Source organism: Eptesicus fuscus, chromosome 6 (assembly GCF_027574615.1).
Source record: "Eptesicus fuscus isolate TK198812 chromosome 6, DD_ASM_mEF_20220401, whole genome shotgun sequence".
Classification (NCBI taxonomy): Eukaryota; Metazoa; Chordata; class Mammalia; order Chiroptera; family Vespertilionidae; genus Eptesicus; species Eptesicus fuscus.
This window is the reverse complement of record NC_072478.1, coordinates 87,524,341-87,542,914: the sequence shown is the minus strand read 5'-3', so window position 1 is coordinate 87,542,914 and position 18,574 is coordinate 87,524,341. Positions and strand designations below refer to the sequence as shown.

General features: G+C 56.0%; 1 protein-coding gene across 1 annotated transcript in view; it reads left to right on the top strand.

Annotated features, from left to right (window-relative positions):
* CAMK2A (calcium/calmodulin dependent protein kinase II alpha) overlaps nucleotides 1-7,287 on the top strand; it is a 57,891-nt gene extending 50,604 nt beyond the window's left edge. The window contains exons 16-19 of the mRNA XM_008152210.3: nucleotides 400-475; nucleotides 3,001-3,095; nucleotides 6,825-7,053; nucleotides 7,268-7,287. Of these exons, the coding sequence (XP_008150432.1) occupies nucleotides 400-475; nucleotides 3,001-3,095; nucleotides 6,825-7,053; nucleotides 7,268-7,271 (404 nt within the window). The 3' untranslated portion in view covers nucleotides 7,272-7,287. The remainder of the gene's footprint in view (nucleotides 1-399; nucleotides 476-3,000; nucleotides 3,096-6,824; nucleotides 7,054-7,267) is intronic.
* The last annotated feature ends 11,287 nt before the right edge of the window (nucleotides 7,288-18,574 follow it).

The following is an 18,574-nucleotide window of genomic DNA, read 5'->3' as shown; positions in this document are numbered from 1 at the left end:
CGGCCCCAGTTTGGGCATGGCTGCTAGGGACAGCCATGACAGTTGACCTTGTTTTGATAGGAAATTGAATTTGACGTCAAAACAGGCCTAGGGCGGGAATGCCCGCCATGGCTGCTTTTAGGAGGCAAAGGCTGCCAGCTAAGACACTGGCTCTGTCCTTTGTAGCTGAGGGAACTTTCATACCATTCTCACCTTTCTGGGCCTCAGTTTCTTCCTCTGGGAAATGGGAGTAATGATACCTACCTGTCATGGCTACTGTGAGGATAACTGAGACAACGTATATGAGGCCCTCAGGTCCCAGGACAGGGTCTGGCACATGACGAGGACTCAGGAAATGGTAGTTGGTGCTTCATTGCTGTCACGATTGCTACTATTTCTGTGTCCCCTCCTGCCTTACAGTGCGGAAACAGGAAATTATAAAAGTGACAGAGCAGCTGATTGAAGCCATAAGCAATGGAGATTTTGAGTCCTACACGTGAGTCGGCTGGGCCCATCCTGCATGTCCTGCCTGGATTGTTGTTCGGGGGGCTGATGGCTAACTTTGGGGTCTTCGTCTTTGACCCTCAGTCACTCACTCTGCATGTGCTGTGAATCAGAATGAACTCGAGTTCCTGTTTTGCCTTCAGACTTTATGCTTTTATTAAGCTTTCTGTTCAAAATGCTTCTCTATACCTTAGTCCTGCTCCTCCTGCTCCTCATTCTCGTTCCCCAGGACTCTTTTGCTTCCCTGAGGAAAGAGGGGGTGATCTCCACCGCAGCACGGGCCTCCTCAGGAAATGAGCTGGGAAGGAGGAGAGGGAGGCAGGTCCCTCCTTAGTCTTGCCTTGTGGGCCTGGGTCTTCACCCTGGACCTTCTCAGACCTCTGACCTCAGCTGGGCAGGAGTGGTCAGGAATCCACAGGGTGTGTACCTCCAGTGAGCAAGGGTGAGCAAAAGAACCTCAAAATGGAACCTAAAATTCTCTAGGGAATAAGGCAGTGTGCAAAAACAACATAAGAGGAAACAGGTGGTATAAGATGTTCTCTACACACCTGGGCCAGCCCTCCGAGGGGCAGCTGTGTGCAAAGGCTGAGCTGGAGCGCCCCCTGGTGGTCACCCAGACACCCTTCCTGGTCTGGCCCAGAAGCAGGCCCTGAGCCTGTCTTCAGCTGCTCCAGGGAGAGCCGGGATTCCGGGCTGAGGCCTCAGTCTCTTGGCTAGGATTGTTAAGGTCTGGGCCCGGAGACCCCCACATATGCTTTCAGTGGACAGAAACTGCCAACTGAGGCGGAATGACCCTTGCCTGCTGGGTTCAGGTGAGGGGAGAACAGCCTGGCCAGGTTTGCTCCTTGGGCAGCCTGTTCCTGGTTTCCACTGTGCCCAGGAGCTGAAGTAGGTTTCCCACGGCCTGGCAGTCACTGGGGGAGGGTTTCCACAGCGACGGGTGGCAAAGTCCCAGAAATCTATTGGTTATCTCTGGAGGAACAGGACCTTGGAAGGTGCGGGTGTTAGACTGAGGCCACAGGTACATGTGTGTGCATGCACTTGTTCATGCATGCAGGTTTGCGATTGTGTGCACAGGGGTGTGTGCACCGGGTGTTGCATAAAAGCATGGAAATGCGCGGTTAAATCGGTTTTGCAGCGGCCCTAGAAAGGGTTCAGTCAGCCATGGGAGAGCCAGAGAGTGGCGCTGGTAGGACACAGCCAGGAAAGGGGGGAAAGAGAGGTGGCGCCTGTGGGACCCCAAGTCTCTCAGTGCCATTTCTGGGGACTCCCCCACTCTGTGATGTCACGTTCTCTGGCATCTGTAGGGTACTCTAGGTTTTGACCTCTTTGCCATGCCCTCTGGGGGCCATGGGGCCCTGAGTCTGGCCCTGTGTGCCCCTGGATAAGTCCCTTCATGTCAGGAGCCTTGGTTTCTCTACATGTACAATGAGGTTGAAGCAGATGGTCTCCTTCAGAGGCAGGGATGCCCAGAGACCTCCTGGAGAGGGGCTTCCCCAGTGGTGCTCAGCCTCCCCGATGTTTACAGCTCAGACTCCCATGTGGTCTGAGCACAGCCCCCAGCCCCTAGTTAATCCACCTGGAGAATTTGAGGTTCTGAGTGGAAAAGCCGGTTGCCTGGAGTCACAGCAACAGAGCAGTCAGGGCAGCACAGGGACAGAGTGCCCTGCACTTGCCGGAAAATGCTGGGCCTGACACCCTCCTCCGGTTGTCTTCCGTTCCTCCCAGATCGGGACCTCTGCCTTTCCTGGGATACTTTCTGTCCGTGGCTTCATTGTCACTGTCACAGGAGTCCATGTTGTGCCACAGAGACCTGGGGGTGGGGGAGTCCATTTTCCTTTCCCCCCACCCGGCTCTCAGGGTCTCTCGGAAGGCTGAGACCCGGAAGGGAGCATTGCCCTGAAAATACACAGCGAGGGCCTCCCTGGCCACGCCCCGGCCGCCCTCCTCCCAGGCATTGCTTTGTGGAATGCTGTTTTCCTCACCTCATGGTGAGGGCTGCTGTTCACAATAGGGCATCTTTGTTTAAAGTAGCAAAACACACCCTCTCCAGGGACAGACCTTCTTGGTGAGCGCAAGTCACTTTAGTGTGAGTGAAAAGGCCCCCTCCCCAGGAACCCAGGATGAATTAGGAACGCCCCACCCTGTGGATCTGCTGCCTGGGCAGGAATGGGGTGCGATTTGGAGAGTAGCCTCCAGGCTGGACTGTGCAGGGCACAGCTCTGCACGCATTCCTGGTGCTCTTGCTTGGAGAGGTTAAGCCGCCTGCTGGTAAAACGGCAGAGCCACGGCCTGAACCCAGGCCTCCCAGTTCTAAATGGCACCAGCCAGTCAGCGATGCCCCCCACTGCACAGTTCGCAAGCCCCTTCCCCACCCATCAGCCTCATTGATCTTGTGAGGTGGGTGCACTTACTCCAGTTTTACAGGCTCACCCTCTGTGGGCCCAGGCCCCTGGATGAGAGGGTGGCTCTGCGAGGCCGCCCCAGCCCCTCTTTCCTCTGACTTCCTCCCCCCAGGAAGATGTGTGACCCCGGGATGACAGCCTTCGAACCCGAGGCCCTGGGGAACCTGGTCGAGGGCCTGGACTTCCATCGATTCTATTTTGAAAACCGTGAGCAATTCCTTCTGTCTGGGGTGCCTGTTGTCTGCTCTCGTTCCGTGTCCTGCCGGATGGCACAGCAGGGTGACGGGCAGGGCCCCCGGGGCGGCTCAGGAGCCAGCGAAGAGGAAGATCCCGTGTGGACAGGGGTTGGTACCACCTTGGTTCCCTCTCCTAACCCTGGTCCTCCCGACTGCCAGCTGCCCCTCCTGTGGCTGAGGATGGGGACCTGGGATAAGCGTGACGAGCCCTCCCAGCCCCCTCCTGCCCGTGACCCTTCCCGTGAGGGCACACATCCAATTTATAGTCAACTTGACACCTGGGACCACCCCAGCTGCCCAGCTGGTCACAAGCTGGCTTGTGGGTGGTTATGCAAGTGCCCCCTCTGGGTGGGCAGCCTGGGGAAGAGGAGAGGCCCCGAGCTCACACTGCTGTGCCCTGCCTGTTTGTCTAGGTCTCTGTCCGCATGTCTGTCCTCTCTGGGCCTCTCCTCTGCAGGAGAGACCCCGCCGCTTGGCAACCAGGGGCTGTCGGGGCTGAGGCTGGGCCTGACCGAGGGTGCTTTCTGCCTGTGTCCGTGTCTCACCTTGGCCAGGGGTCAGACAGGGAAGAACCACAGCGCATGCAGGTTAGGATCACGCAGCTCGGGACTCGGAGGAAGGCCTTGGGAGGTGACAAGTCCACGGTCTTCCAAGGGAAGGCATGTACCACTGAGGCTTCACCAGATGATTTCCGGGGCACGTGGGCACCGCCCCAAACCACAGTGGTTCTCACAGTGAGAAAGTCGGTCCCTTTCTAAATTCTCCTTCAATACATCCGGCTCCATCAAGCGGAAAGGCCCAGCTGGGTGCTAGTCTGTCTTGAACACCCCGTAACACTTTCCAATTTCCCTCTTCAACAGAGAGAGTGGTCTCCGGCTCAGATCTCTTGCAGGCAGGCGTGCGGAGCTAGGATTACGTAACTTCATTCCATTTCCGCTGGACTTATTAAAATTGTGTTCTGTGATACTGGTTGTCACTGATGATTGCGCTAGAAAGTTTTCTTTTAAAACATCAAATAATAAAGTGAATCGGTTTAAGGAAATGTTTTAATGAAGTGTAGGTGGCAGTTGTAGGTTAAAATGAAGGAGGTATTTAAGTGGCTGACGTAGGATCTAGTCCAATTCTTCATCACACAGAGGGGGGGTGGGGGGGAAACTGAGGCTCAGAGAGGGGAAGTGACTTGTCCAAAGGAACCCAGAAAGTCAGTGGCAGACCCCAGTCCTGACTCACTGCAGCGCCCTTCCCTTCCCTTCCCTTCCCTTCCCTTCCCTTCCCTTCCCTTCCTTTCCTTTCCCTTCCACGTGCTGCTCCTCTCCTCTGTGCACCAGCGGCCATCAGCTGGACACTGCTACCTGCACCCAATCTGAGTCTTATAGGGTACAGGGGCTCAAGAGCACCCCAAAAAGCTGTGAAGAAGAACATTGCATTTTTCCTTCATCAGTCAAACTCTGATTCTTTAAGGCTAGCAATGGCAGTTTAATTTTCATGTGAAGAGAGGTGGCTGGACTCCCCCCTCTCCCCCATCGGTCCCCATCACCCTAGAGCTCCCAGGCTCACTGAGGCCATCTCTCTACTGGTTTGTCCTCTGGGGGTGCTGGTTCCCCATGGTGTACTCCAGCCTTCACAGAGCAGAGACTAGGCTGAGCTGACTAAGGGATTGGGGATGGCCAAAGGGAAAAGAACACAGAGAGAAGCTCATGCTAGCCCTTGGCCTGCGTCATCGCCCCAGCCCCCTAAACTCTAAACTTGGCCATCTGGTCACATCACAGGACCCCTGAGAGCAAGACCCAGAGTATCTGCCTGCTTCTGGCCCAGTCCTACCCTACTCCCTGCCTTTTCCTGCTGGAGGACCGGCGGCTTTCTCCCATGCTATCCACCACGGCGGATGTTGAAAGCCTCCAGTCTATTCAAGAGATACCACATCAGGGTGGTTACTGCTTTGAAAAGGCCCCTCAGGATCCCCGCCCTCGTCAACAACAGCAAGGCCCAGTGCCCTCAGCAATGCGAAGCTCTGTCTGTCCCTCTGGGATTGTTCTCTGGATTGCTCCAGAGACACTGACTTCTTTTAGGTTCTACTGCTATTCTTTCAAAACCTGGCCCAGCTTAGAACAAGTCAGGTTGCTTCTCTGGACCTCAGTTTCCAGATCTGCTAAACGGGACGCATTAAACTAGACCATCTTGACTGCTTTCAGCTCTGGATGCTGTCAAGGATGCTTACGGAGGCTTCCTTGCATTGGGAGGAGGGCCACTGGTGACCTCTGACCTCTGAGGTCACTCCCAAGCCTACAACACAAAAGCTGTACATTCTCTCTACAAGCCCAGAATTGTGAAACTACATTAGTCTACAGACCTAAGACTCAGTGATTTTGAGTCCTTTATCCAAAGCCTGGGTAGAGTGTGATTATCATATTAGGGGTGGATACTACTGGAGGCTTTCTATAGTCACGGGGGAACAAAAAGACATTTTAGATTTTTCAGGAAATCAGTGACTCACAAACCTGGCTGGGCAGCAGAATCAGAGAGGGTGGGGAAGGGGACAGGGGCTTCTTAATATTATAGATTCTTGAACTGGCATCTCCAAGGGTGGACGTGTGCTTTCTGTGGGGTTTGGACCTACCTTTGGGCTATACTAAGGAAAAGCAAAAGGGTTACTCCTGTGACCCTGTCCAGTCCCTCCCTGGCTCATCATCATCTTTCCGTGCTTTGTTTTCTATCTTGCTGGGAAAAATTAAGAATTCCTAGAATCAAAAATAAATAGTAGTAATAATAATAATAATACTAAAAATGGTTAATATTTTCCATAGAGAAAGATGTTTCAGATCTTTCAAAAGACGCGTCTGTCAGGTCTATGATTATAAGAGCTATGCATTTCTCTCTAACTCTGCAAAGCTCCGTGACCTTACCAGATGAACCGCAAATACCATCCTTACAATCCCAAGAGTCTAAGGTTCTACAATCTTAATATTCCCCAAGTTTCCTTCATTCTACACGTTGAGAACAGTGGTGCCCAGCGAGGGGCCCACAAGCCATATCTGGACTGCACATGTGTTTTATGTGGCCTGCATGATGTTTTAAACTTGAATTAGATGCCAATATTTAAAAATGAGACATTTCCACATAAAAATCCAGATTTCCTGATTCTCTTGAGAAGTCAGAAAGTATGGCACTAGCGGGTCCCAGTTACTCAGATAGCAACCACTAAGGGAGCTGTGTACAGGGCGCCCCCTGTGGATGGAATGTGGTCAGCCATTCACCAGTGTTCACTACTCCCTCACCCAGAGGCAAGTGGTCAGTTGTTATTTAGCATTTTGTACCCAGCTCAGCCCCTCATTTATGTACTTGCCTGGCCTCTGTAGGGATCTGGGTTCAAGACTCTGGTCTCAACTGATTTGATTCTATAATCATCTAAGTTCTGTTTTTCTGTGTCTGAGACACTATGATTCTAAAATTCCATTTCCCTGTGCTTGAAGACGTCGGGGTGTCTGAGATCCATCATCCCTAAGCTGGGATGTGACCTAGTCATCTAGGATTCTGCCTTGACACCCAGGTGGCTGAGCCCTGTCACGGAGACTGCTCCTCAGGAAATGAGGCAGGCAGAGGGGCTCCCCTGGGAATGTGCTGGGAGTTGGGGGAGTGAAGGACATGAGGCAGGAAGTCCCTCAGTTGCATCTGCTCTGCTCACTCCCGTCCCCGCCTGCAGTGTGGTCCCGGAACAGCAAGCCTGTGCACACGACCATTTTGAACCCCCACATCCATCTGATGGGCGACGAGTCAGCCTGCATCGCCTACATCCGTATCACTCAGTACCTGGACGCCGGCGGCATCCCCCGCACGGCCCAGTCGGAGGAGACCCGCGTCTGGCACCGCCGGGATGGCAAATGGCAGATCGTCCACTTCCACAGATCTGGGGCGCCCTCTGTCCTGCCCCAGTAAGAGCCCCTCCTTCCTGCCTTGTCATTAGGACCATCTAAAGGGAGGCCATGGGGTGGGGGCGGGTGGACCACGGGAGGAGACCAGGCCTGCAGGTCCCAGGGGAAGAGCTGGGCAGGTCCCTTAGGTGGCAGCTACCTCCATCTAAGGAGGTAGGAAACTGGGGCACCTCGGATGCACCTGCATGACCCATCGCATTATCGTGTCTTACAGTTGAAGGACCAGGCGGGGGCGCTGTACTGCAGAGAGCTACTCGTGTCCGTCCGTCCGTGGAATGTCGCTGCTGGTTCTCCCACCTTGGATTTTGCTGGAATTCCCCCACTCACATCCTCCCACCACCACCATCACTGTCACTTTCATACCTGCATCAAGAAAACCTACCCACAAAGCCATCACGTCTTCAGAGCAAATGGCCACATCTCCCTGCCGCCCGCCAGTCTCAGTCTCTGTCCCCAGCCAGGGCGGAGCTTCCTCAGGCCTGGGTGCCCTGGGTGCTGGCCCTGAGGACCCCCTGCCTGGCTGCCATTGGCCTGACTTGCCTTGGCTGCAGAATGCCCAGCTGTGCGTTCACCCAGGGGCTGGGGAGAAGAAGAGGTGGAGTCAGGAGATCCCTGATCTCTCCTCTTCCAGGATTCCTCTGGGAAAGGCAGATGAACCTGCAACCCCTGACCCCACCTCCCCCGTGGGAGAGAGTGAGAGAAGAGCAGATGCCAGGAGCCTCCTGCCTCAGACTGCCTCCCTACCTCTTCTCCCGTCCCGTCCTGGCCTCTAGGCCCCCGCCTGACACTTCTCCCTCAGTGTGGGGAGCGCGATCCTCTCAGGGTGCCCCCACTCTCCTCCTCCTTCCTTCTCTGATGTTTACCTCCATCGCTAACCACCCATTCCACCCTCCATCGGGCCCGGGGAATTCCAGCTTCATCATAGCTGAGGGAGAAAACCTGATTGCTTTTGGGGGGCAAAAGAAAGCAACGTCTAGGTTATCACTTCTACTTGGACCGCATGCCTTTTTATAGCCAAACTCCTGTGTGTTTCGTAAATGGGTTTCACGTTCATTGATATTTATGTAATAACTAGACCTCTCAGTGATTGTAAGGAGGGTTGGGCTGGGTTGGGAAGGGAGGAGGGAAGAGGACAGAGGGGTAGCTCTTTTTTCTGTTTGTTTATTTATTTATTTTTTAATGTCATCTCTGAGATGGACGTTGTCACCAATGGTTCCCCCGCCTCAGCGAGAAGCACCTCACCGAAATTTTGGTCCCCAGGTTCTTTTCAGGACCGAATCAGATGTTAGTGCTGATAAGAAGCAGTCAATGGGGGCAGAGAGCCTGGGGGAGGTTCGCAGGATGGAAGTATCTGGACTTTTCTTTGCTTGCCTCCCACACGGGAGTCCTCACGACCACGATTCCCAAGCGTTCATCCCAGCTCATCTGTGTGCCACCCCCAGCGGCCTCCCCCGTCTCTGGCGAAGGGCCGTGAGCATGTGTCTTCCTCACCCACCCCCTCGGTATCTGCTGGTCTAAGCAGAGCACCGGAATGTCTCCTCTCCACGCCTCGTCCTGCCGCCGTGGGTCCGCATCGCTCCCTCCTTTGTTCTTTTCCTTCCTCTTGCCCTCTTCCCTGGGACTGACTCTGATGTGGAACGCCTCGGCACATCCACTAGGATCTACTGTCTGCACTATTTTCTTTGCATGACTTTATATGCAGTAAGTATGTTTAAAAAAAAAAACAGAAAAGAAGAAAAATCGCAGCAAAACCAATTTACATGTTTTGGACAAAAAAAAAAAAAATAGAGGCTGTATTCTCAGTGTCCGACTCGGAAATATGTTGCTGCCTCTCTGTGCTTCTGGCCTCTGTGTGGCCATGTGCTGCCAGCATGAGATACCGTCCCCTCTGGAGGATTTTAGGGGAGGAAGAGCCACATCCCCAAGGCTTTGGAGGAGGCACTGGTTCCCCCAAACCTCCCGGGAGTCCTGGGTGGTGGGTGGAGCAGGACTGATGGGGATATTTGATCCAGACCTTTCTGAGTTTTCCCCCATTGTGGGCTCTTCTCTCAATGGCTGACGCCCTGGGGACAGGTGAGGCGGGCAGGCTGGGGCCACAGGCCAGTAAAGAGGCTGCCCAGGCCTCCTGGTCTCCAAACTGGTCGATCAGTAGCCTCTGTTCTTGGTAGAGACCCTGCTGCCTGGCTTGCCCCAGGCCCAGAGGGTTTCCCAGTAAGGCCCACTGATCCCAGCATCCCAGCCGCAAAGATGCCTGCCTCCCTGTGAGCTGCCAGCTCCCACGGCCATCCCCAAGCCAGAGGTGTGGCCTTCACCAGGGATGCTGCAACCCTCAAGGTCAAGTCTGGTCCCTGCTTCAGCCTTGGTTTCCCCATCAGTTATAGGGGTTACATATTCCTGCCCGGCCTGTGTTGCAGGGCTGATGGGAGAATCCAATGGGGTGGTACAATTGACGGGGTTAGTCACTGGCTGGACTCCCGTTCCATTCTGAGCCTGGCCGGTCCCCTCCCCCGCCTGCCCTCTCATTCTCCTCGTTGGTGCCTGTCAACTGCTTATCAGCAGTGGACTGCGGTGGGGGGCAGGAGCTGCGGTTTGGGGGTCATTGGGATTCCAGTCCCAGCTCTGAGCAGACTTGCTGTGTGGCCCTGGGCACATGCTTTCCCCGCTCTGGTCCTCACTTTCCCACCCGAGGAAACTGAGCTGGAGGACACCAAGGTCCTGCCTCCCATTTGCTGACACACCTCCTGCCCACCATGTCCCACTCTAAGTATCAGGGAAGTGGAGGCAGCCCCCCCCCCCGCCCCAGGCTGAGATGGCCCCAGTGTGAAGGCCTCGCCTGCGGGTGGGCAGCCAGCCGGTGTGGACGGCAGGCACCGGTGCTGGCACCCGTGTGATCCTGAGGCAGCAGGCAGGGGAGACGGACAGACAAAGCAGCCCAGAGCCCATGCCCCCCACCTCCCCCCAAACACAGTCAACTCTGTGCTCCTTCCTATAGATGCAAAAAATCCAGACCTAAGACACGGCCTAGGCTCCAGCATGCAAACACGTTTACAGGAAAGTATTCTCCCGGGTTCATGCCCACGTGGCGCTAACCCTGACCGTGGCCTCCCATCTCCCTTCACGGGAAGACCCTCTGGGGGGGATGTGTTTGCCAGACTCCCCATGCTGGTTTCTTTGTTACTATTTGTTTGGGGTTTTGTTTCAGTTCTTTCTCTCTCTCTCTCTTTTTTTTCTTTTCTTTTCTGTTTTTAAAAATATGTGGCTGTGAACTTGAATGACCACTGCTCAAACTTTCTGCTATTGGGGGGGAGGGGGGAAGGAGGGGCGTCTGTTTTATTCTTGGTGTTTTCAGTGCAATAAATAGCTACAAACTTCTGTGCAGGCTGTCTCCCTGTCTGAGTCAAGCACACACTGGGAGGTTGCTTCCTGTTCTAGACCTTCCCAGATGCAAAATAAAAACCCAGGCCTTCATTTTGATTGGACCAACTTGGTGACATACTCAAGGCTGAGCCAATCACTGTGAGATTTTGCCTAGACCACCTGCCACAACCTCAGAGACGGGGATGGGGCTCTCAGGCACCTGGGGGGCTCTTGACAAAAGCAAAGGGGTGGCTCTAAAGAGCCAACAGCAAAGTCTCCCTCAGGGGCCTGGGGCAAGGCTCTTCTCCTCCAGGCCTGGGGTCCTTGGTTCCTTGTATAAGGAGGAGGTTGTTCCAGAAGTCCCTCCCCACCCATTCTTTTCCCTCAGCCCAACCTCACAGACAAGGCCCAGGCCTCAGAGCCCCTGGAGACCGAATTGCACAAGGGTTTTTTTTTTTACCCACAAACTACCTGTGGACAGAGTGCCTGGGGACAGGGGCCTTGGGGCTGGAGAGAGGGAAGGCGTGAGAGGTTCCACTGGCCCACTGGAGGCCACATTTGAGGCCAGTTTGGTTCCTTGAGCCCAAGATACTCAGGCTGAGCCAGGGGGTAATGCAGAGGCTGTGGTGACCCACCATCCTGGTTTGGGGCAGGGGACCTTCAGTGCTAAGCCTGGGACAGTCTTGGGCAAACCAGATGGGTTGGTTGCTCTAAGCCATGTCTCCTAAGAGGTGTAGAGTCCACAGGACCAGGGAACATGCCTTCTGGAGCCCACAGTCGCCCCTTGACCATGCTCCCGGTGTCCCGGGGTTCCGGAATTTTTGCACCAGCCACTATCTGGGTCTATCCTCACTGCTGCTATGTGGGTGGCCAGGGGATGTGTCATGGGCATGTACCCCTAGCACACCCGTGAGGACCTTCTCAGTGAGAGCAGAGGCCAAGGCTGATTGCAGAGGTTGCCTGGGGGCTTCCATGGACACTCTTGCCCTGGAGCCTGCCAATCTTAGTGCCAGGCCGCCCAGCTCTGCCTTCACGAGCCCTGGATCTGCCACCTGGGCAGAAGGCAGGGCTTGAGGGTTGGGGTGCCATTGCAGACACTTGCCAGCAGGTGGCAGCACAGGAGCAGGTTACAGGATGCCCTGGGCCCCGTGGGGCTACTGTGCTCTGGGTGCTCCCAGTTGACCTTTAACTCTCCGACAGTGCCAGCTCCACTTAAAACACTATTATTAGCTAATGGAGCATGGCCTTTTATAGTTCACAGGCCTCTCACCACACCTCTTGTCCCAGTCACAGCAGCCCTGTTCTGAAGATGAAGACAATGAGACTCAGACGCAGAGGCTTCTTGCAAGACAGTCAGGGCTCCAGGGCAGGGTTCCGCTTCCTCCAGGATCTCCCTGCCCTGGCCCGTTTCCGTCTCCGGGCAGCCAGCGCATAGTGACTGGGGTTCTTAGGAACTCATTTGTCCCTTCCAGCTATTGCCTCATGTCTCAGTTGTCTACACCCGCCGTCTCCGCCTCCTCACTGCCCATGTACTCCAAAACCCACTGTAGATGGCTGGCTCCCCCTCATTCTCCTGCTCAGCCCAATACCTCCTGGCCCTCAGGACACAGCTCTGGTATCTTCTTGGGGACGTCTCCTCTTCTCTCCCAACACACACCGGGGGGAGGTCCTTCTAGGGGCTTCCATGGCTCCTCTACCACCTCACACAGCCCTCTGGCTCGGAGTCACCTTAGCAAGCATCTGCAAACTGATGCACTCCTTGAAGTTGCGACCGCATCTTATCCAGGCTCAGGCCACATGCAGCAGGGGTCGTCACTCTTGCACGGAGGAGACCCCTGGCAGATCTCTGCTGCTGGAATGAAGAACTGGATGCTGTGGGGGCTTGAGCGTTACACCCACCTCTGCAATAACGTCTGCACACCCCACCTCCTTTATGTGAGCTCTGGGCATGACTTTTCTCTTCATCCCATGAATGAGGAGCCAGTGGTGCAGATGGCGAAGGAACCAGCCCAAGATGGCCCCACATGTGAGGGAGAGAAGTGAGATTCTGAATCTTGGCCACTCTAAGTTCCAGGCTCCAGCCAACTGGGCTCCTGTCCCAGAAATCCCTGACACCACCCCAGTAAGCACGAGCCATGCAGAGTCCCAGAACTCAGGGCAGGCAGAAATGGGGGCTGGACCTGGAGGTGCAAAGTGTGTGGAAGCCAGAAGAAGCAGGAAGCGTGTGGCAGCAGCTGGGGGGGGGGGGGGGTCTGGGGGGCTTTGTTCAGGTCCCCATAGGTTGACATGTGGGGGAGAGTGAAGGCAAAAGCTGAGGGGTCAGGGCTGGGGAGGAGGCCGAGGAAGGCCAGAAGTGTGCCCCAACCTACTGTGCTGCGGGCATGCCTTTCCAGGGCACGCGTGGGTCCCCAGCAATGGAGGTGGCCTTTCCCACCCTGGGGCCCTAGTAAATCTTTTAGGAAACACCCCCCAGCAGGTTCTGGGAGTGTTTGCACAGGGCAAGGCCGAGCAGGTCCAGTCCAGTAGGAATGGCCTCCTCTCCTGTCCTTCCCCCGGGACGAGCCCCACCCTCCCTTCTCCACCTGGGCCTGCCAAGGTCTCAGGGGCCACTTCCCTCTGGGCAGCCTGGCCCCCCCATCCCTTCCTGGGCCCTGCGCCACAGCTGGGGTGGATGGAGCTATCTGAGGTAGATATTCCTTCCCCTCAAGAAAAGGGGAGAATTATCATCACCTCCCGCCCCACACCGTGTGACCTTGGGTGAGTTATGTTCCCTCTCTGGATCTCAGTTTCCTCATTATTACTACAATGGGGTTGAACCCGTGTCCCCAAATATGGGAACTGGGATGGCTGCCACAGAGTCGTCCTGGGAGTTTGCTAAAAATACAGATGTTTTAGGCCCTACCCTTAGAGAGTAGGCTATGTTACAGCTGGGCAGGGCTCCAGGCAGCTGTAGTTTTAGTAAGCACCCTGTTTGGAAATTCTAAGCACCCCCTTCCCCAGTTCCCACAGTCACCCTGGAGCTGGGAGATCCAGTTATCGGCAAGCCCCACCCCAGCCTTCCCGCTTCCCCATCGCGCTCTCCTGACTCAGCTAGGTCAATATTGACCATAGGCCCCTCCCCTGCCTCTGATTCCCGAGCCACCCCAAAGCCCCATAGCTGAGACCCTGACCTTGGGTCAGCAGAGTCAAGGTCAAAGGAACGTGTGGGGCCCAGAGGGTTTTATTGCTGTCCCACTGCCATCTCCTCCTGGTTTGGCAGGGCATCCAGGCTCCCTGGAGAAACCACAGGGCCCCTAACCATTAACTCCATCTGGCAAGGGGAGCCAATCCCTGAGTCCAGCTTCAGAGAAGGGGCTCAGCTCCCCCTGCAGCCCTCCATGGTGGTCTCCAGCAGAAGGCTGGATTGGGCAGGTGGCTCCCTTCTGTCCACGGCTCTTTCCCCGGGCACCTCTATGGGGCACACTCTTTCTGTCCAACACATTCATTACAGATGGACACACTGAAGCCCCGCTTCCAAGGCTCCTTGTCATGGAACCGAAAGGTGCCGGCAAGCCCTGCGCCTCTATCTTGGCTGTTTCTGGCTCAAAGCAACACCACTCCTGCCCTCCTTCTGCTGGGTTGGCTGGAGGCAGGAGATGGGCCTCAGTTTTTTTCTTTCTTTTTTTTATTTATTTTTTTATTGTTGTTGTTAATCCTCACCCAAAGATATATATATATATTTTTTCCCCATTGATTTTTAGAGAAAGTGGAAGGGAGGGGAAGAGACAGAGAGAGAGAAACATTGATGTGAGAGAGACACATCGACTGGCTGCCTCTAGCACACACCCGGATAGGAGCCGGGGATCGAGCCTGCAACCGAGGTATGGACCCTCAGCCGGCATGGAACCCTTGACCCTTCAGTCCGAGGATTGCCACTCCAACCACTGAGCAAAATGAGCTAGGACAGTTTCTTTCTCTAAACAAGGGCTCCTGAGAAACCCTCCTGGAGGGTGGCAACATGCCGTGTTTTTCTCTGATCACTTTTGGAGCAGTGGATCCCAGACAGGCTCTGACCAGCGATGTCCAAGGTGGCCTCGGCACCTACCTGCCACAACTCTCGAGGGGATGCAGCTCAGAGATGCTGTGGACTTTACCGGGAAAAGGCATCCTTTCCCCCAAATAAAAGTAATCTTGGAGAGGGTGTTGGGAGGAGGCCTCCGTGTGGCCAGAGCGGTCAGGCTGCAGCTCTGTCCTGGGGGAGAAGGTCAGGCGGAGATGAGCAAGGGGCTGCTGAAGGGAGGGAGGGCGGCCGTGGACGCCCTCCCAGGGCAGGGCCAGCGTCAGCGAGGCCTCAGCCCCAGCCCCAGAGGGAGTGGCCTGAAGCTCAAGGAGCCAAACTTTCCATGAGCCACCAGCAAAAAATGAGTCTGGAGAAGAGCGTCCACCGCAGACCTGAAGGCTCAGCAACCCGGGGTCACGTGGAATTCGGAGGGACTGGGAACATCTTAACTCTTCGCTGGCTGTCTCTAGAGCCGCCGCCACCAAGCTTTCAGCGTGATGCGGCTTTGTGCAAAGCGGTGAACTGGCATTGTGGGTCCCCAAGGACACACAGGCAGGGAGGGGCAGAGCAGGGAACGAACCCGGGTGTGTGGCTGAGCAGCCTGCGCTCCCTGCCCCCAAGCCCTGTGGGGTCCAAGGAGCGTGATAAGGGCCTTAACTGCCCGGAAAGAAAATGGGTTGTCTCAGAAGGTGGTGAGTTCCAGCGGCCTGTGCAGGCTGGCTGGGCTGTCTGGGCTCACCAGAGGTAGGACTGAGCCAGCCCGCTCCCCCTGCCCCCAGCCCAAGACGCTAGAGGTCCACGTTCACAACTGGTGGGAATGGAGGGTATATGGACTCAAGACCTACAAGAATGGCAGGATTCCCATGGGTGGGTGGGGAAGACACTGGATCAGGAGCCTAGGCCTGCTCAGGATATCATGCAAGGATGAACTTGGCCGGGCCATGGGGAGGAACACCTGGGGCAGAGCCTACTGAGGATCAAACACTAACCCTTGTGACCCCACGTTTTGTCTGTTGACCCTCACTTGACCTTGGGAATGTGGCAGGCCCTCATGATAAGGTTCTCCTCCCCTCTCTCCCCTCCCCCCATGTTTGCTCTCAGATCATGGGTTGGAAGTGACAGCGGATCTCAGCGCATTCCAGCACCGCCCAAGAGACCACCCTCTCTGACGAGTCCCAGAACAGGAATGAAGGGCCCAGGGCACCCTCCACCACACCCAGCAGGCCCAGATGCTGCCTCTCAAGGTCAAGGGACTATGATCACAGAGATGAGCTGAGGAGACCAGAGCACTGAATTGGGTGGGGAGCCCTGGGACAAGCCCTGCCCCGCTGGCTGCTGACCCCCTAAGGCTGCAGAGAGGCCGACCGGAGGCCCTAACTGAGCCATGCTGCTGTACATCTTTTGAATCAGTTGCTCATGTTTAAAAATGGGAAATTTCTCATAAAACTTCAGACATCCAACTTCTCCTTAAAAGCCTTGATTTCTTACAACCTGGGCCCACACGTCTGGGGGTAACCTCTCTCTTAAGAGAGGCAGGCGTCCTTCCCTACTTAGCCACAGTCTCCACCACTCCCTCTTGTCTCTCCAATCAATACTCACTAACAGTCAGCTGCCACTTATTCTTCTGCTCACACCCAGCCTTGCTCCCCTGGGCTCCCCGCCTGTCCCTGAAGGCACTGGGTTTCATCGCCTGTCAGGACCGTCCAGGATTCCTGACTGAGCTTCCACCCCAGACAGGGCTGTGTTTCCTTCCAGGTGCCCACTATGCTGTCATGGAGTCCTCTAGCTGAGGGTCCCTGGTCCCTACTCAGCTCCCACTGAGGACTAGGATGGGCGCAGCGGGGAGATGGTGCGGGCGGCAGAAGGAGGGAAGGGTAGTGCGGTAGGCCAGGCTGTCTGGGAGCAGCGGAAATGGGAAAAGCAGGACAGCCTGGAGGACTGGGCCAGGGAGGGCAGTCCAGGAACCACAGGCCCAGCACAGGGTAGTGAGCAGGGGGAAGGGAGGCAGGAGGAAGCATGTCAGGGAGATGAGGCAGGGAGAGGTGAAGCTGGGAGTGGTCCAGATGCCTAGGATCCTCCAATTGCAGACTCAGAATCCAGGGAGAAGCCTAGACTTCTAGGATCTTCCATTCCTGACTCCCAATATGCATCTGTGTAATGAGTACAAGCAAGGCCATGGCGGCCTAGAGTCTGTCTGAGCGCTGGTGGGGAGGGCCAGGGCCAGGGTCAGCATCACTGAGGGTCAGGGTCAGCGAGGCCAGAGCCTACCCCCTGGGTGTGGGAAGAAGCCCCCTGAATTGTGAAGTCCATTCTTACATCCTCTGCAAATTAGCAAACCCATCTCTCTTCCCCCACCTAAAGCCCCAAACAAAGAGGAGTGGGAGGGGGGCCTGGCCCTTTGTTGGGGGAAATTTATTAATATCCGAAATATGCGGCATGCAGGCCCTTCCTTTCCACCCCCAATCAAAGTCTTTGCGGAACACCTGGGCCTCGCATTTGAAAGGCCCTGGGCTCTTTTATATGGCAGGTCCCGCCAGGAGGGGGTGGGGAGAGCCAGGACATTCTTCCAGCCTGGGAAACGCTTGGCTCCTCCCAACCCTGGTCTCCCAGCTCCAGCTTCCCCTGCAGGGAAGGCGGAACAGCTGCAGGGAGAGGGCCTGCTGCAGGCCCTGGTTCGGCCCCAGCTCTGCCGGCCTCAGCAGAGTAACCCTGACCGGGTCTCTTCCTCTCGGAGGGCCGGGGCTTGTTCGTATGTATAATGGGGAACCAAGTGGTATTCCGGGGCCTTCCTCATCTTCTTCATCCTCCTCCTTCAGCCCCACCCACCCACCACTGCCAGAGAGAAAGTGTGTCAGGAGAGAGGCCAGGAGAGCCAGGACAGGAGGCCACTGAGTCTCCGTCTCCTTATCTGAGCAATGGGAGCTGGGAGGCCGCTGCTGCCCACCCCCTGGCTCTCTGCAGTAAGGAGACAGGGTAAGGAGGGTGACCTCATTGGTTTTATTAACAAGTAACCAACAGAACACAGATGGGTTGGGGAGACACCAGGAGAGAGACGGGTGCGGAGGCTGGCATAGCTGCCCGTGGGGGCCGGGCCCCACTGGTGGGGAGATCGCCGTGTGCAGGAGACCTGCTCAGGCATTTTCAGCCCCCACCCTCATCTCTCAGGGAAGGAGGGACCAGGGCAGCCCCTCCGTGCCTGGGGATTGAAGATACCAAGGCTTCTGGCCCCAGGCTTTGGGTGTCAGCTGCCTTCTGCTATCTCCACCCTCAAGCTCGGGTGACCTCCATCACGCTTGCCTGGGCCACGAGCCCCTCTTGCCTGTCCTCCACGGGCCTCTCCCTCCACCCCGTCCCCTCTAACCACTCTGCACACTGACCCAGAACAACATTCTTTCTAAAGCACACTCAGAGCATGCCAATCCCCTGCCCACCCCGTGTCCCCTCCCCAATATTCCTCATCCTTACTTGGACCTTGTTGTTACCTAGTACCTTCTTCTCCTGCCACTCTTCCTGCTCCTCAGCCCTTGGTCTCCGCCCCAGGCAGTCAGCCTCCTCCTGGACCGGAGCAGGAGGAAGAGGCTACATGCTGATCTCCACACTGGCAGGGTCAGCCCCTTGCCCAGAGGCCTTCCCCATCCTGCCTTCCTCTTCCTCCCTTTCCAACTTGCCCACCCTCCAGGAAACCTGCCTGCGCACACGAACCAGGAGGGATCTTGCTCCCACTCGACTTGTTAACCCTCGATGCCCGGGGCCCGGTGGGCCTGGAGACACCCTGAGTGTCTGCCTGCTCAAGATTCTGGCTGTGTGGAAGGCTTGGGCCAGGCTTCCTGAGAAAAGGGAGGGGCCTGTGCTCTGGACACAGATGAGAGGGTAGTGCCAGCTGCCACAAGAGAAAGGGAGCTGGCTGGTCAGGAGGCCTGGGGTTCAGTCCCCTCTGCCATGAGACCTCAGGCAAGTCCTCCTCCCTGGCCTCGGTTTATCCATCTGTGAAGTGAGGGCCAAGCTAGATCATTCTCAGCTTGGAGAGTGTGTGTGTGTGTGTGCGTGTGTGTGTGTGTGTGTGTGTGTGTGTAGGGGGTAGATAGAGGTTTCAGGAGAGGCAGAGACCACAAAGAAGGACTTGCA